The sequence below is a fragment of the Pyrus communis genome, chromosome 10 (assembly GCF_041283825.1).
Source record: "Pyrus communis isolate YQ-2024b chromosome 10, ASM4128382v1, whole genome shotgun sequence".
NCBI classification, from domain to species: Eukaryota; Viridiplantae; Streptophyta; class Magnoliopsida; order Rosales; family Rosaceae; genus Pyrus; species Pyrus communis.
In genome coordinates, this window is record NC_142574.1 from 31508267 (window position 1) to 31527767 (window position 19501).

At 38.8% G+C, this 19501-nt stretch overlaps 2 protein-coding genes across 10 annotated transcripts in view; both read right to left on the reverse strand.

The window, feature by feature from the left end:
- Positions 1-5520: 5520 nt before the first annotated feature.
- The window catches only part of LOC137729940 (uncharacterized), a 39817-nt gene continuing 25836 nt past the window's right edge, over positions 5521-19501 (reverse strand). For 2 of the 3 annotated variants that reach the window (XM_088678250.1, XM_088678248.1), the window contains exons 2-4: positions 10167-10506; positions 9364-9529; positions 5521-9272 (exon numbers count right to left, since the gene is read on the reverse strand). In XM_088678250.1, coding sequence (XP_088534376.1) covers positions 5749-9272; positions 9364-9529; positions 10167-10280 — 3804 coding nt within the window. In that variant the 5' untranslated portion in view covers positions 10281-10506 and the 3' untranslated portion in view covers positions 5521-5748. Of the gene's footprint in view, positions 9273-9363; positions 9530-10166; positions 10588-19501 lie in introns of all 3 variants that reach the window. The other variant, XM_088678249.1, reaches the window with a different exon arrangement.
- The window catches only part of LOC137729942 (uncharacterized), a 33937-nt gene continuing 25836 nt past the window's right edge, over positions 11401-19501 (reverse strand). For 2 of the 7 annotated variants that reach the window (XM_088678256.1, XM_088678257.1), the window contains exons 2-7: positions 15068-15371; positions 13847-14840; positions 13558-13745; positions 12595-12631; positions 12425-12492; positions 11401-12324 (exon numbers count right to left, since the gene is read on the reverse strand). In XM_088678256.1, the coding sequence (XP_088534382.1) occupies positions 11853-12324; positions 12425-12492; positions 12595-12631; positions 13558-13745; positions 13847-14840; positions 15068-15165 (1857 nt within the window). In that variant the 5' untranslated portion in view covers positions 15166-15371 and the 3' untranslated portion in view covers positions 11401-11852. Of the gene's footprint in view, positions 12325-12424; positions 12493-12594; positions 12632-13557; positions 13746-13846; positions 14841-15067; positions 15490-19501 lie in introns of all 7 variants that reach the window. The other 5 variants (XM_088678255.1, XM_088678254.1, XM_088678252.1 and 2 more) reach the window with 5 other exon arrangements.

Below are 19501 nucleotides of genomic sequence, written 5' to 3' on the forward strand. Positions count from 1 at the left end.
CTTGGCGTTTAATGTGCCAAATGGAGTAACTTGTAAGACCTTACCTCGCCGAGAAGACTAATAAAATGACCTCTGCCAAAAAGGATTCGGAAACCCTTCTCGATCGAGACTTGGATAGGTAACCAGTTGGCCTCGACGAAGTGCTGTTTATCCAAACTGAAGGTGCTCCTCAGTCAGCTGATTCTACGATAATAATGTTGTTTATCCAAACTGAAGATGTTCGCCGGTTGCCTTCACAGTGTTGTTTATCCAAACTAAAGATGTGTTGGCGAAAAAAAGAAAAAAAAAATCTCAAGATGTTTGAGAGGTTTGCGCAGAGCAGTTGTGTGTTGGATTGGAGAAGGTTTGAATGATGCACTCTGCTCTCTATTTATAGCAACAAATCCTCCTTATGATCGAGTTAAAACTATACTCGGATTAGGACTTCTTATTCTAATCCAACCTTATCTCGACCAATCGTACTCCTATTAGGACTTTGAACTCAACCCCCTTTTTAGGCCACATTCATTTCTAGGCTTAAATGCCCTCATCCGGCCGAGAATCCTCATTGCATTAGGACTCCTTATCGTACTAAGACTTCAACCCATCCATTCTTATCCATGTCACTCCTTCTTGCAACAGGACTCGACTGCCCTAACTGAGCGGCCTATGACCACCAGACAGCACATAGTACATTTGAAAAAGTTTTGGGCCGAACATAAACCTACGTTCAATCCAATAATATTGTTTTGGGCCCAAACAGACCTTCATTATAAAGGAAAAGAAGGTGTGAAGAAATATCATGATCAAATATATACCACAACTTTATTAAGTACTACCAAAACAAAATTAGGAACTTCGAATATTTATTACTGTTGGGAATCACACATCATATTTATTTCATACTTGTGGTCCTTAGATATGACAGAGGATCCTCGTCGGATCCTCTAATCACATCCATTCATCGTATATCGTACGGTCAGTTTTCATCAGGTTTTGTTTATATTCAATTTTAAATAAAAAAATTTATAAAGATTTCTGACCTTGTAATGTACAATGAACGAATATGATTGGAGGATTCTCGAAATCCTTACAAAGAGCATCCTCATTCCTTAGATATTATCACGATGCATGTGTACGAGAATCACGTGGAACCCTAATTCCGATGCATGTGTACGAGAATCACGTGGAACCCTAATTCTATGTGGCCACTTCTTTTGCCATTTTGTATGCTGCGGGAAACTCGGCAAGAATTTCAACAAAAACGAGTGGATCACAGTACAACTTCTGTAACTTTCGTTGTTGTTTTTTTGTTAATTGAATGACTAGTGAGCTGTGACTACTTACCAAGAACTACAACCCTAAACCTTTACTCTCTGAAACTTTCATTGTTTTTGTCAAACATTCATTACGACCCTCGATAGTGAAAGACATAAATAAAAAGGTTGAAATAAGACTGTTGAATCAACAACTCATTATTTGGGCCGATGATTAGCCATATAGTTGTTGGAATTGGATCCTCTCCTGAGCAGGAGATTAGGATCTTCCTGACTCACTAACACGGATTATTGGGTCCATAACGAATTAATCCGAGCTTAATTTTTGAAAAGAATCTGAGTCAAAGAATTATTTTCCCAAAGCTTGTGTTAACCCAATAATTAAAAATGGTTTGGATGAGATTTAAAGTTTATATGGGGAATCTGTTTGGGGCGTGGGGCTTCAGTCGAACAGCACACACACATTGTTGGGTCCATAACGAATTAATCTGGGCTTAATTCTTGAAGAGAAACTGAGTCAAAGAATTATTTTCCCAAAGCTTGTTTTAACCCAATAATTAAAAATGGTTTGGATGAGATTTAAAGTTTAAACTTTAAACTTTATCCCAACCATTGCAAATGGTCCTAGTGATGTTATTAGTCTAAAAGCAGGTTTCTTTTATTTCTATGACAAATGTTACTAGCTAGACTTCATGCACAGAGTAGGAATAAAAATTATGAAGTCAAGAAACTGAATGGAGAACAAATTCAGGATGATGCTGAATTGCTGATTGATGCGTTGTATACACGGGTTGGGTTGGGTTTGTGCTATCAATTTTGATTGGGATGAATTTGGATCTTTAGGCGTTCCTTAGATGATCACCGCTGCAGCTGCAGCTTCTTAAAATAAAAATAAAAAGAGGACTATCGTTTTGAAGCAAATATAACAAAAAAATAAATGAATATGATATGCTATTTGAAGCTGTTCGAACCATTAAATGAGGTTCAAAAATAGTTTTTTAAACTAAAAAATGGATACACTAATCCAAAATTCAAGCCAGAACATTACCAAAATATCCTATATGAACTTTAATTAGACATTTACGATGTGGCGAAAATTTGCTAAACCCATTAAAAATCATGTGTTATTTTATTTGGTTAAAATTTGATAATTTTTTGCGACATCTTTTCCTTTGTGGTTTTGGGCCCGAGGATAGTAAACCATGATGCTTTCGGCTAGAAGAAGGGATGTCTCCTTACTGTAATGATTGGATTGGCTCTGCTCGCCAGTTGTATTTTGTGCGGCACCGGACACCTCACTTGAAGTAGTTTTGGACCGAGGACTATTTTCATCAAGACGCTTCTCCAGTAACTTTGCCTGCCGAAGTTCCTCTCGAGCTTCTGTTACTTTGCCTTCTCTCTTTAAAGCTAATGCCCTCCTCTTAAAAGCCAGGATTTCTTGCCGAATGGCACTTTGGTTGCTCTGAGAAGTAGATTTCTGTCATCTCATTTTTTTGACATAATATTTTATAAATGGTGGTACGAGAATTGACATTAACTGTAAGGTGACAAAGAGTCTATGGAGAATTCCACTTTTAAGAGAGTCTCGTTAACATTTCTCTAGAATAAAACACCCATGGATATACAACCCAGGGGCAAAATGACCACCTTAATCGATTGTTATTCTCTCTCTTTCTTCTTATAGTACCTAACTTTGTACTGAGAAAAACGATTCAATGCTCCATTTGGATGACCCTTCTTTTCTCCCTTTGTTTATGTTACTCTCCCATACGTTCTGCTTAGTTAAAGGAGATTATTAAGACGGAAGACCAATAGCACTTTAGTTAGCAATGGTCTCTCAACTTTAATCAAATTGGAGTAAAGGTCCATCAATTAAAAATCTGTTACTATTGGTCCATCAACTCATCAAAATGAGTAGCTATAATCCTTTTCGTCAACTTCGTTAGAATTTTGTCAAAATGAGTTATGTTGGAAGAACTATTGCTACAATTGGGGTGCCTCAACTCATCAAAACGTGTAGCTATGATCATTTTCGTCAAGTTCGTCAGAATTTTGTCAAAATGAGTTTTGTTGGAAGGACCATTGCTACAATTGGGTTAAAGTTGAGGGACCATTGCTCCAATTAGGTTAAAGTTGAAGGACCATTACTCCAATTGGATTAAAATTGATAGACTATTTCTCCAATTGGATTGGAGTTGAGGGACCAATGATAATGAATTTTTAGTTGAGGGACCATAGCGGCACGTTTTGATGAGTTGATGGACCAATAGTAATAGATTTTTAGTTGATTGATCATTGCTCCAATTGAGTTGAAGTTAATGAATCATTGCTACAATTTACTCTCTTTTTTTAGCTGAAAGGATAATATATGAGATGAATAATATATGAAAGCACATATATACTCAGTCATGGTAGGAATATTGGACATCAAATTGGATAAAAGATGATGAATTAAACGAACTAAACTCCACATAAACGCATAATCCTTAAACTACATTAGTAGTCTTGCTCTCTTCCGCTAAAGTGAGTAGAACGAAATTTCCTAGCAGTTTAAACTACTCAAGTTTTACGAGCAGCAACAAATGAACTGTTTAATTTGTGACGTGACTGGCATTACCTTCATGAAAAAGGAAAAGAAGGTGTGAAGAAATATCATGATCAAATATTACCACAACTTTGTTAAGTACTACCATACCTAAATTTGCAACTTTGAATACATTATATTCGTTTCATATATGACTGCATGTGATCCTCTGATAATTGTGATCCTCAGACATTATCATTATGCATTGGTACGAAAGCACGTGGAACACTAATTCTATGCGGCACTTATCCCCCATTTATTGTGTGTTTTCGTATGCTTTCAACAAAAACGAGTGGACACGACAATTCTGTGACTTTCATTATTTTTTTCTTAATTGAAAGACTTGTGAGTTGTGACTACTGATCCTAAGAAGAACTCCGACCCTAAACTTTAATTTTGTGAAACTTTCATTGTTTCGATAAACATTGATTACGATCATCGACAGTGAAAGCTACATAAATATTCCACATAAACAAAATAAAAATTGACATATGACCGTGAAATCAACCACTCATATTATTTTGAACTGTTGATCAGCCAAATAGTCGGTGACTCTATTATATAATGGTTGACAGACATGTCCCCATGAGCCTCGCCATGCTTCTATTTGGCGTATGGCGAGTCTATTTGGAGTTGGGGCTTCAGTCATGCACCCCATGAACATTGGTGGCTCCATAATGAATTAATCCAAGCTTAATTCTTGGGGAGAATCTAGCCTAAAAAATTATTTTCTTCCTAAGGGTTATTGTAACCCAATATTGAAAATGGTATGAAGGAAGTTTAAAGCTTAAACTTTAACCTTTATTCCAACCATTGCAAACGGTGTTAGAGATGCTATTAGTCTAAAAGCAGGTTTCTTTTATTTCTAAATGCTACTAGCTAGAATTCATTCACAGAGCAGGAATGAAAATTATGAAGCCAACAAACTGAATGGAGAACAAATTAAGGATGAAGTTGAATTGCTGACAAATGCGTTGTATACACTTGGGTTGGGTTGGTTGGGTTTGGGCTATCAATTTTGATTGTGTTGAAAATCGGGTCTTTAAGCGTCATCTAGATAATCATCACTGTAACTGCAACTTCTTAAAATAAAAATAAAAATAAAAAGAGGACTATCATTTTGAAGCAAATACAACAAAAATTTCAATAAATATAATATGCTATGTGAAGCTGTTCAAACCATTAAATGAGGTCCGAATGTAGTTTTTTAAACTAAAAATGGATAACTTAATCCAAAATTCTAGCCAAAATATTAGCAAAATATCCTATACGAACTTTAATTCAACATTTACGATGTGGCGAAAAATTGTTAAACCTATTAAAAATCATGTGTTATTTTTATTTTTTTGTTAAAATTTGGTAATTTTTTGCGACATCTTTCCCCTGAGCTTTAAAGAAATGCTTGTATGGTCCATAACATATTCCTAAACAGAGTTACGTCGGCCATAACATTCCTTGAATGTTTTACATGAATTTTAAGATGCTTAGAAGCTTACGGTCCTTTAAAAAAATTATGCAAAAGTAAGTTCTAAAATAAGATCAGCTGGTAGCTTTGCCACAGCAATTCACAATTCTAGAGAGCAAAAAGACTCGCACCTTGTGAGTGTTAGGTCAAACTTTTTTGTGCAACATGAGACCTTTGAAGTTACGCGAAATCTTTTCCGTCGGAAATGAGGTAAATGTTACAAGTCATATACCATTTATTGACATATAGGAATGGTGCAGGCAGGAAAGGTGCCTCTACAATACAGATGATACATTTTCGGTTACGATACTCGTCTTGCATAAATCGTGTATCCTGCTTCGTGGTGAATTCTGCGTACCAACAACATTTACAGACCTATCGAGCTTCATAGTTCGTAAGCAATAAAGATCTTCTAACTTACCAAGGTGATGTTTTTATTTTGTTTACTTTGAAGACGGAGAATTCAGCTTCTTTTCGAGTAGCTTGGCCTTTCGAAGAGCATCCAAGGCCTCCGCTTGTTTTCCAGCACGTTTGAAATTTACCGCCTTTACCTTCTCTGCCTTGATCTGTTCTTCCAGCCGACTTCTATCTTGGATTGTGTTATTGCTCTTACCAACATTAACTTTTGAAGGCTCTGGTCTTTCGGGGCCTTGCGATAAATTACTAGCATTTTCGATTCCAATTTCTTTCAAGGCAGCTAGTAGTTGAGGATCAAGACCCTCAACAGAGACATCATCCATTGATTCTCCTTTGTCAACGGTTGCGGAATCATGAGCAGCTGATAGATCCAACTGATTCTCAAGTGCCTTGGCTAATTCAAACTCGGCTTCTGCTTCTTCCATCCGACCCTCCCTCCGCAACTTCATAGCCTGACGTTTGTGGCCAAGAGACTCCTGTTGCAACTTGAAGCGATCATGACTGGACAAAGGTTTTGGGTCCGAAGATGGTGAACCGTGATGCTTTTGGCTAGAAGAAGGGATGTCTCGTGACTGTAGTGATTGGGATTGGCTCTGCTCTCCAGTTGTATTTTGTACGGCACTGGACACCTCACTTGAAGCAGTTTTGGACTGAGGACTATCTTCATCAAGACGCTTCTCCAATAACTTTGCCTGACGAAGTTCCTCTCGAGCTTCTGTCAGTTTCCCTTCTCTCTTTAAAGCTAATGCCCTCCTCTTAAAAGCCAGGATTTCTTGCCGAATGGCACTTTGGCTGCTCTGAGAAGCAGCTTCCTGAACTGAATTTGCTACATTAACATCTCGCTTATCTTCCTGTTTATCAATTTTATTATCTTGGCTTCCCAGATATAAATTCGAACAGGTCTGGGATCCCAACTGCACGGGAGGACTGGCGGTAAAGGAACCAACAGAAACAAACTTTAGGCCATCATCTTGTTTTTCAGCTGGCCTTTGATAACTTCTCCAGTCATCCCCTGTCAACAAATCAACTAAGTTTCCAGATTGGACAGGTGCAGATATCTGACTAACGCCTTCCGCTATTTTCTGGTCGTCCGGAAAATAAGTTTCACCCAAAGCACCCAATTCCACTGGAAATGGTTGGCTTCCTTTAGCTAGCTGTGAGGTTAGAGGAACAAACTCAGAATTCTTTGCTGACAACTTAACAACTTCGTCAATTGGACCCATTGCTGCCTCAGTAAACCTTCTAACATCTGTATCATCCTTCAAATTCCCTGGCTTTTTGGTGTTAATTAGATATCCGAAACTCTCAGATTTCTCTTCCTTTGAATCATCATGCAGACTCAAATCCTTTGGGGCTTCCATCTCTTCAATTTGAATCTCTAGCAACTTTGCCATCCTCAACACTTCCTCAGCTTCTTTGGTTTCTCCCTTCCGTCTAAAGGCAAAAGCCTTTCTTTTCATATCCAAAACTTCCCTTTGGATTGCACCTTTATTTCTTGGCGCAGAAACGGCTGGTTTGTAGGAGTAAGTTCCCTCTGAGAAAAGTGCTGGGTCCCGCATACTATTTTCTGTTACATCACCTCCATCACGTTCTTCCTCAGCACTATTAAGAGTAGGTTCAATGATATTTTCCTCGGGTGCTTCCATTTCCAACATCTGGCCCTCTAGTGCTTTTGCTTTTTTTAGCAGTTCTTCTGCATCCCCGGTCTCTCCTTGGCGCCTCAGAGCAAGAGCTTTCCTTTTCAACCCTAAAAGTTCCCTCTGGATTTCAGCTTTGCTTCTCCTTGATCCTCCAGCTGGGACATTAACCGCGGCTTGAGTTACAGCAGGTTCACTGACCTTCATTGAGACATTATCCATTTGCTTAGAAGTTTCCAATGACGAGTTGGTCCCTTCATTATCGTCATCATTCCAACCCAAATTGTTTAACATAGAAAGGTATGCTGGATCATGCATATCTTGATCTGTTACATTTTCTCCTTCCTCATCTGCAACTGGCAGACCTGCAGAAACATTGGGAAGCTCATGTGCCAAATCTGGGACTTTACTGCCAACAGTCCCAGGCATGTCCTTCCGCATAGAACCATTCTCTAGTTCTTCAAGTTGCTGCTCAAGTACCCTTCCTTTCTTCAATTCTTCTTCAGCCTCATTTAGTCGTCCTTCCCTTCTCAGAGCAAGGGCTTTCTTTTTCAAGCCCAGAAGCTCTTTCTGAATCATTAATTTAGTCTTCCTTACAGGTTTGGAGTCCGTACATTCCATTGTATGAATATCACCCACCATAGGTGACTGCGATGATTTATCAGCAGCTTGTTTATGAATTCTCGTAGGATCATTTGCAACTTTGCCCTCTTGAGACTCAAGGCTTTCAAGGTCCCGTTCAAGTAGCCTTGCCTTCTTTAGCTGTGTCATTGCCTGTTGCACATTACCTGCCCGTTTATGATTAAGCGCCTCTCTTTTCAATGATTGAATTTCGCTTAATAGAGCTTCCCTGTCAATGGAAGGTATCTGGGGAGGAGAAGTTTCCGGATTATTAGAATCTTGAGACCATCCTAAAGATTGTAAAGCAGCACTTATTTCTGGGTCCTCCATATCCTCATCTGTCACTTCAAAATTACCACCCAGATCATCAGCAGCACTAATAAGATGATCAAAATTGAAGCCATCCTCCTGCTCATATTGAATTGAAAATTCTTCCTGTTTGTCATCATCCATACTACGAATCAACGCAGATAGCTCATCATCAGAATCTTCAGCCTCAGCCAAGAATTCCTGTTCCTCGAGTTCCTTCTCTAGAATTTTAGCTCTTTTTAGTTCCTCCTTAGCTTCTGTAAGTTTACCGTCACGCTTCAGCATGAGAGCCTTCTTTTTTAGTGCAACAACCTGGGTTTTGTCAATGGCACCACTACCTTTGTTTTTATTGGTCTTTTGTGAGACCTCTCCCAGAAGAGAAGAAAGTTCGCCCTCCAAACTCAGACTTGCTTGTTTTTTGTTTTCATCAAGGAGATCCATATCGGACCATCCTAGTTCTTTCAGCTCAGCAGCAAGGTCATCCTTTTCTTTACCAACTGGAGGAGTGACCTTATTTATTCTTCCAGATTCAGAAGGCCCATCTTTAATCTGGCTCTCCGCCACATTGGCAGAAAGTAAAACCTTTCTACGCTCTTTTCTCAAAGATATTTCCAATGTGTCAGCCTGTCTCTCAAGCTCCTTCCCTCTCTTAAAGGCTCTTAATGCTTCCGCAGACTTCCCTTCTCCTTTAAGAACTTTATACTTCTTTTTCTCGTCCAAAGCTTGCTGGCGCAATTCGTCAGGAGAAGCAGATCCGCCACCACTCTGTAAATTAGGCTCATCAACGGAAAGACTTCTATGTATTTCTCCTACCCCATCATGGCTGGAATTTTGTTGACTACTTGAACATGATGCACTACTAGCGGCTCTCTGCATACTGGAAATCACATTACTGTTCGACTCTTGTCCTAATTCCTTTCTGTCACTACTGAGAATCTCATCCAAAACTTCATCCTCATGATTTGATGTCAACTTTGAACTGCCTGCACAGAAGGTAAAATTAAAGGGCAGAGTAATTAAACAAAAAGCATGTGGCAGAAGCACAAACTGTCACTGAACAGACAAAAATGATACCTCTCCCAGCTCTACTCTTGTGTCCATATCTCTCAAAGCGTGCTGCTTCTTCTAGCTTTTTACAAGGGTCACAAATACGCACAGGTGAATCACCTTGCCCCCGTAAGAGCATTTTTTGCTGGGTACAACTGTTGCAAAACAAGCCGCCACACCTCCTGCAATGGTGCTGAAATCCCACAATGTGCATTGTCAAGAATCGGGAACAAACCAACAGATACATACACAAGAAAGAAATGTCAAATTTAATCCTATCAAAGCATTAAGTTTATACCATTAGGCAAAGAGGTTTAAGGGCATGTTTCGAACTGCTACTGTAAGGGCTAAAAGCGCTTTCTAACAATCAAAAGCACTTACGAACTTTAGGAAGCACTTCCAGTAGGTTTTTAAAGAAGCACTCGAAATTTCAATGTGTTTCTAACAAAGGAACTTCTAGAAAAAGCGCCTATGAGCAGAAGTGCTTTCATAGGAAGCAGTCAGAGACGGTCCCTAAGTGTACATCATTAAACCCATTCTTAGCACAACCCAAACTACGAATCTCCAATACAATCTTAAACTAAACAATCACCATTCTTTCCAAAACATTAAAAAATAGACAACCTATGATTTCTACACCGCTAAAAATAGAAAGCCAAGAATCGAAGTATCCTAATCTTGGTCGAATCCACATAATAAAAATAAAATAAAAAATAAAAAAAAGCAGCAATCTTTCGGCACCCAAAAATCGAAGACTGAAGAAATACAAAAATTAGTAAAGAATTCACAGAAGGGTCATTGGATCGAGAGGGGCAGAAGAAGAAGTGAACCTTGCGATTAATGAAGGTGAACTGAGAAGAACATCCCTGGCAGTGTGAGCCGTCAACCGCCCAAGTATTCCCTCTCAGTGACGGCTTCGCCGGAAGCCCGATCTTCTCCAACATCTTTCCGCCCCGATTACGGGGAATCAATCAGATTAATCCCCCAAAAAATCATGAGAAAACAAAATCGAATTTCTCTGATTTTTCAGCTCTTATTTACCCTCTCGGATCGTTAAGCTTTGATACACGCAAAAAATGATTAATTAAATAATATCTGATGGATTTGATGAATCGAGAAGGAAAGGGAATACGTGAAGGGGAAAAATAGTAGTGACTTGTTCTATGTGATCTGATGACGATTAATTCACGTTGGGTTAGAAGACGCATCGAAACAGCGTCGTTTTAGTCGGACAGCGACATTTTGAGGACTCTACGAGAAGGAGGAGGAGGAGGGGATAGAGCATCTCTAAGCGAGATGTCAAATTTTAAATATTAAAATGATAGTTGATAATTTATATAGTAATTCGACATTTTGTATAATATTTTGTTTCATTCGATATATTAAATAATAATGTCATTTAATAAATTTTTTATCTTTTTATGGAGTCTAATAATTAAGCCAACCAATCACATATTTCAAAAACTTAACAACATTTATTGTATATTATATTAATCTATTAAAAAATTATTTAATGAATTTGACAGCAAAAGACTTTGTCTTCAAATGACTCAGTGCCACATAAGAAATTGAAAGCTCGGTTGGAGAGAGTTTGCTGTCATTTTTTACTGTTGTATGCCCACGTGGCAATTTTGACATCTCCTTTGAAGATACTCTTAGTGGGAGTTGGACAAGTTTTCAAGATTTTTAGTGAAACGACGTCAGAAAGAGACTCGGTGCAAATATAACAGCCCAATCCATGGTGAGAAGACAAAGCCCGTGAAAGCGCATTATTCTCGTCAACAACGAAAGCGCACCATCGGCAATCTTAAACTAACCGTCACCCGGTAATTTGCGTATTAGAGATCTTTCAAGACAGTGATAAGTTACGTTCACGACCACCAGAAAACAACTTTTAAATCACCAGACAAGTGTGTATGCGAGAGGTGAGATGGCAGATTGTCCCCGAGGGTGAAGCTATCAGTTAACGACTTCTTTAATATCGATTTGTAGTTTAAATGGGGACTACAATCAGGAGAACATGCTAACACAGTAACTTTCAGAAAATTATCAAACAAAAGAGAGTCGATGAACACTTCTCCGAACCTTTTTTAAGGGAAAAGGAAGGGAAGGAATGAAATTAAAACAACACTCCTTAAAACAAGAATCTGTAGCGTAACTCTTGCTACAACTGGCCTCATAGGAAACAGAACACTCTTTTTCCACCTAAGGGGAGGAGAATACAGTTTTTCAATGGTGCCAACGGAACCGCGAAAAAGGAAAGACAAATAGAAAACACAATACGATGAGGGTTGTAGAGATAAGACACCTCTCGGGCTAGACGATCGCAATCAATTTTGTGTGGCAATAACCATTCAGCGGAAACTGGAAAATTCTTGTGGAGGCAGGCACTCACTCACAGGTGAATGTGACTTAGTCAGCCTGCTTGTAATCCCAGCTACTTCAAACGAACAAGTTCGCCAGCAAAACTCTGAATCTCTATACCACCAAGTGATGTCGAAATGGGAGCAGAACATTTAGTAACCATTTATCTGAGGCCTTGGGGTTGGGCCCATCAGCCGTGAAAATGGCATTTGGGCCCGGCCAGGAATGCCCCTTCGGCCAGAAAACCGATCAGCTAATTTTGGATCGGATACTGATCTGGAAAATGCTTGCGCAAGCTCAAGAGCTGAAGCCGCTTTCCCGTGCTGCAGGCCAACAGCATCAGGGGAAGATGGTTTAGGTTGTTCAGGCTTCCGCCAGGTCTCTGGTGATGGTGGCCTCTCTGACTGTTGCTGCAGTCTCTCAGGCTCTCTGCTGTTCCTCCTACTATCATTACGCCAGTTCTTCTTCTGCATGTCAATTCTCTCACCATCTACCCGATTATCCCTCCTTTCGAATTTCTTTCCAGTCCTCTGATCAAAAGGATGATTCTCAGCTTTCTCACTGTGGTGAGAAGGATTTGCGGGTGCAGGAACTCTATCAGGCCTGGCAACTTGATGTTTAACCCTTCAAACAACAGTTATTTGTTCGTAAGTAAAAAAAAAAGCAACCCCAAATTTCCAAACTTAAATAATAGAAATTTTTGAGATAGAAAATAAGTCGCTACTTGTCAGAATGCTGAGCTGTGTCAGGATTGGTGATCACAACATCGTCAACCCCTCGCTCCTTCAGAACCTGACATAAAAACAGAAAGGGTTTCAGAAAGGGGACATGAATCCACTCAATGCTCATGAACAAATCGAACTTAAATGTCAAACCATGGACAAAAAAATTCACCAGTTCTCGTGGGCGAGCACCACCAAATAATACAACCCTGCATCATTCACGGATTTCATCAGATATTACTTGCAACTATCAATGTAGAGACCCAATATTAAGAACAAGAAGCACATATTCTTTTGTGAATGCCACCAAGAAGTAAGAGTGGAAGGGTAACGTTCTGTCATGGATTCATGCTACAAATTCAATCAATGCTTCTCGAACAACTGCTGGACTCCAAACCCAAATTTTGCCTTAAGCAGCATAGTGTACAGGAGGAAGGGGGATCAGGAGTAGTATATTTAGGTTCAAATATTCATGTAAGCAAAAAACAAAACAAAATACTAGACTCTGAGAACAACTATAGTGGCACAGCTTCATCCAGAAGGCAGGAAAATAATATATCAGACAAAAATTGAAGTCATTTGCTAATTCTGTGGAACAAAAGTGGAAGACAAGATTTTAAAATTTTCCATCAATAACAATATATACACACAACACAATAAAACATTACTTAAGATGTATTCGCAAATTGTTCGTAACATAACCAACCCATGGGATTGGTTCAATGGCCTAAAGAGCTCTAAAAAGCAATCATTATGGCCTCAAATCAGGCCAACCTTATTTTTGGGCAACAACCGTGAGAAAACATTCTTCAATTTAAAAGATTTCTCCAGAAGCTTTTAGAGAAGCCCATTGCTACAAAAAGAATATTACTTCTATGAAGCAAAAAGTGTAATTGAAGTAGAGTATATAAAAGAGGAGTGGTGGCAAAGGATTACAACTAACGAAGCAAATTGAAACAATTTCACGTTTTAATCTGGCCGAGAATTTCATTTATTTTTTACTTATTGGGCTGAATATCATAATTTCCATAGAACAAAACCACAAAGGCCCTGGCCTAATACCAGAAGAAAATGGCAAGTACGAGCAGATAGAAGGCCCAAAGTCGAGAAAACCACAGTCAAAAGCATTGCATACCTGTCTCTTTTGGCATTTACTTCCAAGTGTTCGAGAGGCTGAGATCGGGGAATTAAATTCAATTTTGGACGCTCCACCGCCTGTTTCCCACCATCAGAGCCTGCCGAACCAGGTTTTGGAGCATTCGTATTTCCATACGCTTCATTGACGGTTTCGACATGGACGGACTCAGTCACCCTCTGGTACTTCTATAATCAACCAAACAGTAAGAATTTAGTGCATTCAGTGCAATGTAGAACCCCATAGATTTGAGTATCTCTATAATACGCTTTAATAACCTTGTCAATACCTGTGCATTAACAACTACTGTAGCTTCCAAACCCTCCACTGGCTTTGTTCTTGGAAGTAACTTCAACTTGGGTCGCTCTACAGGCTCTGAAGACACTATGGGATGCAATTCAGCCAGACCAAATTTGCCATCAGATGGAGCAGGTTGAACCCTGTTGTTATAAACAGTTGGCTTCCTATCTCTAAGCTCTGAATTAATAGAAGCCCTAGAACTCTCGTGATCAGGTAGCTGAACACCATCAAGTTGAAGACCCCTTTCAGCGTACCTTGCCAAGGCTGCATCCCTTTCAACCATCACATCTGTCCTCTTGTAAGTATCACTACCATAACCCTTGGAATGCAAGCCACTCTCAGTTTCGGGAGATCTAACGACCTCGATATTTGTCTGATAATTGATTGAAGGCTTTGATTGCCATCTACCTGAAGACACCTTATCGAGTGCACTGGCATGGGCCAGCTTTTGAACAGCACTTTGTCCAGACCAAGCAGATTGCACTGGCTCAGATATACCCGCCATCTCCTTCCTCATTGCCCATGCATTCGGACAAGCCCCATCAACACCACGCCTGCCATTGCCACCTATGCTATGAGAATTCCCTCCAACATGGGATGTCTCGCTAACCCTCTCCAAGTAGGAACTCACTGCCCCCCTCGGGGAGAGCGGTGCTTGAGCCCGTGTCTGCACGCTAGATGGCACACCGGATGACACGCCTGCAGATATAAACGCCTGCTTGGGTTCGGCAAGGGTCAGGGGAACCCGAATGCTATCATCCCCAATGGTCCGGCGTGACATCGACCCACCATCGAGTGGCTTGCGCTCGTCCTCATCAAAGTTCCGGCCAATGTGCACGGAGTGAGTGAGAAATGGAGTCTTGTCATCGAAATGCCTCGTGGCAGGAGACGTGTGGGGCCGAGAGCGATGGTCCGCCCGCCCCATAGGGTTTCCCCAAGCGGTGGGACGGTCGTAAGCCGAACGATCCGTAGGCCTAACAACTCTGCAGAACAAAAAACATCCAAAATTGGTGCAAAAATCAACCAGGGTTTTTCAATCTCTCGCTCTAGGGCAACGAAAATCAAAGCAATTACAAAACCCAGATCTAAAAATCAGAGCTTTACAGATATGAATCAAAAGCAATAGGGTTTTTCAATCTCGTAATTTCCCAAAGCAATCAAAATACACAGAAAATATATAAAGATTAAGAAAAGGGTAAACGGGACTTACACACCAGGAGCAGAAGGAAGAGGGAGATCAGAGGGAATCGAACCGCCATGGAAGTCCTTGAGCGTCATGGTATTCCCACTCACTTTCTTCTTCGACATTTTTCTCTCCCCCTCCTCTCTCTCTCTCTCTCTCTCCCTCTACCTTCTCTCTCAAGATCTTCCCTTTGATTCAATTTGTAGATTTTGTCAGGAGATTGGGATTGAAGAGGACAGAGATTGGATGGAAGGAGAAGAAGCAGAGGGAAAAAGCTTCTGAACCTTGAAAGATCGCCTCTCTGCTTCCCTCGCTTATTGGAACTCCACCACTGCGTTTTTTTCTTTCTTTCCCGTCCGTACTGCTCGCTGGGTTTTCTATCTGATCAAGATGGCGTCTTTCACCTGATGATGATCCTGGCCATCCGATCATTGACCGACCTTTGCAATCTACATATAACATATTCCCTCCCTTTTTTTTTTCCTTTTCCTTTTTTTCCTCAATTTTTTTTTTTTTTAAAAAAAAAAAAAAAAATCTACATAGCAAACTCAAATACAACAATATTTTCTTCAAAAGCAACTATAAAAGTTTATATCACTTAAATCTTCTTCAAAAACGTAGAATTTAGTGGTATAAAAAATAAATTGTTGAAATTAAAAATATAAGAAATAACAGTTGATGAAATTAAATATAACGGTTAAAATACTTGTAGCATTAATGTCACACATCATTAAAAAGTCATACCATAATGAACGCTACAATCACTAATCTACGACCCAAAGTACCTCTGCCATCAAACGCACAATTCGTGGCCTCGAGAGGATTTTAAACATCAAACATAGTTGAGTGAACAGTTTTTTCATCAATCTAACTTCAGATTATAGCAAATAGAGACCCCAAATAAAAGACCAATGGCTAGAAAGAAACCGCAAAATAACAACAATCAATTTGATTTTAGTTGTTTTTTGTGATGAAATGAAAGAACGTAAAGTGATGGGTAGAAGTAAGCTATGTCAAGAGTTTAAAACCCTTCAATATAATTATTTTTTGCCTTTTAAAAAGAAAAGAAATATCTATTTTGCCGAAAATGTCCTTTATTTCATTTTTGTTGGACTGAAGATCAAGACCATGATTTTTGCACAACAAAACCAAAGAATCAGGCCCAAAACTATAAAATCCTGAAGACGGAACAAATCGAAGTCCATCCAACTCGTCCAGTATGTTGCTCAAATTTCACGGCCCATACTTTTAACCCTCAATAAATAAAAACAAATGAGAAATTTTATTTGAAACAATATAAATTCACTCTATATTTAATAACAATAAAATTAAAATTTATCAATAAACTCACATCCAATAATCAAACAATTACTATCAAGTTATTACACTAACACCCCATGAGGTTTATCGAGTTTTCACGATACCCCTTCACATTTGAAAAATTACACTAAAGCCTTCTTAGATTTTTTTTTTTTAATCAAGAAAAACAATTTATTAAACCTCGAGTCAAAAATCTGCTTATAAATTTACTAATTTACCTTTATAATTAAGAAAAAGCTTTATTTTTTTGTTGAATAAGAAAATCTTTATAAATATTTAGCAAATTAATATCAAACTAAAACATTAAATATTTATAAATAAATAAAACAAAAATTAAAGATCAAAACGTTAGCAAGAGAGACTGGTAGAGTCGTTGATCCCGCCAAGGCCAACCCACCAGGAGTTCGTTATTTATTTTGAAGCTCAATGAATAGGACCAAGATTGTCTGCCTTTTCATCCCCTCCTATTTTTCTAGCCATTGATTTCATGTTGAGTTAATTTAATGCTCCAGATTTTGCCACCTCACACATTTTCACTCTGTTTTCTTCCTCTTCGCTTTTGCTACAGACCAAGAAACATTTTTACTCTCAACCCACAGTTTTTGTTTTGTTTTGGTTTGATTTGTTCTCTCTCTCTCTCTCCCCCTCTCCCATTTCGCCTTCCCATTATGGATCTCCTCGTCTCTCTCACCACCCCTTTTCCTCTCATCTCATTTTGTCTCATGGATTTCTTCTGCTCAGTCTCCCATTGATTTCTTCACCGCCTACGCCTCTCGATTCACAATCGCCACAGTCCCGAGTGTTTATTTCGAATTTTTTTAGTTCTCTCTAATCTATTCATCCCCAAATCGTGACTTTCAGATGATTAAATTCATAAATTCTTTTTTTTTTTCCAACACTCTAGATTCTAGGTTTTTCTCTGTTTCTGAAAATTTGCATATAATCCCATCTGGTTTTTTTTTTTTTTAATTGATCAAAAAACCATCTTTTGTAAAAATTTGATGTTTGAATTTATGGGTTTCTCTGAAAAATGGTGACTATGAATCTGGGAATGCTCCATTATGTTATGGACCATGTGTATGGTGCATTCATGCACAGAACGAAGATAAGCCCTCAATTGTAATTCAATGGCATTCTTGGTGGAGGATGTTGTTGTTGTGCAGCTGAAAATGTTTTTTGGTCTGTGAATGCAGCAGCAGAAGCAAAGAGGAAGAAAGGAGAGTGAAAATGTGTGAGGTGGCAAAATCTGGAGCATTAAATTAACTCAACATGAAATCAATAACTAGAAAAATAGAAAGGGATGGAATGGGATAGAAAATGGGAGGGCAGACAATCTTGGTCCCAATGAATAACCTTGTCTTCCTCGTAGGAATAGCAACAATATTCAACTTTTTTAAAACCTTTTTGTCTTTGAGAATCCATATGTCACTATACACAGTGGCAAATTCGGAATTTGAACCTTGAGTGGTTCCAGTGCTAAATACAAGTTTTTAAGATAGGAATAAAGCACAAAACACGTAAAAGAAAATCAGTTTATTCACTTGATAGGCTTGTTGTGCACATGTCAACAGATATCGTATATGTTGAACCAATCTGATGAGTGCTATAGAGAGAAGTTGTCAAGTGTTATTGACACAACATGTTGAGGTATGCCTACTCGAAAGACCTTCACATTCGAACTTAGACCACCTTAGTGCCTATTTCCCTCCGCCCCCCAACTGTGCGTAGTACATTCCAATACATATAGGGTGCGTTTGTTGCACCGGACTATCTTGAACTGGACTAACTTCAGGGACTAAGCTGGATTGGCTTGGCTTGGACTAAGCAGTACTAAAATTGTGAAGCGTTTGGTGCAGTACCGGACTAACCAGGACTAAATTTTTATTTTTTATTTTTTATATTTAATTATGAAAACTTCCACTTTCTTGTCTAAAAAACATTTTTTAAAGAGATAAAAGATACTTAATTGAAAATATCATTCATCTCACAAACAAAACGGGAAAAGGATTTGCTTTTACATGAAAGTCTACATATTTTTTTTCACCATCATGAGCTATCAATACATATACAAGTTGCAAAATACATATACAAGTTGCAACTACTTGTGCTTAAACTTGAGTTCATTCACATATTCTTCAATGCCCTTCAACTAATTATGTAGATCTTGAGTGTTTCAATTGCAACCGCACAGGCTACGGGGTGTCCAGAATATGTAATCCCATGAGAAAAAGAACCAAGCTTGCTGCTCTGAGAGGATATGACATCTGAAACTTCTGGGCTCACAAGAATGCTGATTGGCATATATTCAGAAGAAGAGCCTTTGCCACAGATACAAGGTCTAGTTTAATGTTGTATTTTTCACGACTATACATGCAGCCAAGCCTTCCAAATGCACAGATTACATCGCTCCAAATGCACAGATTGCATCATCATAAATAGAATGCAACAATTGTCTATGGTCCCGCAATGTGCAATACAAATGGAGTTGGAAGATCAAACTTTTGTGGGCAGTCAGTGTGCAATACAAGGGGAACCATAAAGAGATGCTCATGCAGACTTCTAGATACAAATGCCAACTAGAACACATGAGCAATGAACGATAATTTGGTAGATAACATTTTGAGTGTTGTTTATTAACACTAAAGTTAAACTAATGCCACCAAGGACAACTCAATTTATGTCGGTATTAAAATTTAAATCAATTCCAAGATTCTAAAATACTAAAATAGCAATTGGCTAATTCAAATGTGGAACCAATTACCAATTTGATGAGAGTTTCACCGTCATTGACAATCTTGGAGGTCCATACTTATTTTGCAGCACCACATTCCTTCCCTTTGAACCCAATGTAACTCCAACCAGCTCTGCCACCATGTCCACCCCTACCTGCACCCACCACCGCCACCAATTCAACCATTAAATTAACCCACTTCACATCTACCTACATCATTCAAATTTAAATCAATTCTAAGATTCTAAATTACATACAGAGCATCAATTTTAAGAATCATACACAAGCAATAGTACCTCTCACAGAGCTACAGAACAGTGTCCCTGCAAAATCAGCAGTTCATAAGATGCAGGTGATACTGAATGCAATCAATTACATGCAAGACTGTCAAGTTCAATCAATTGCTTAAT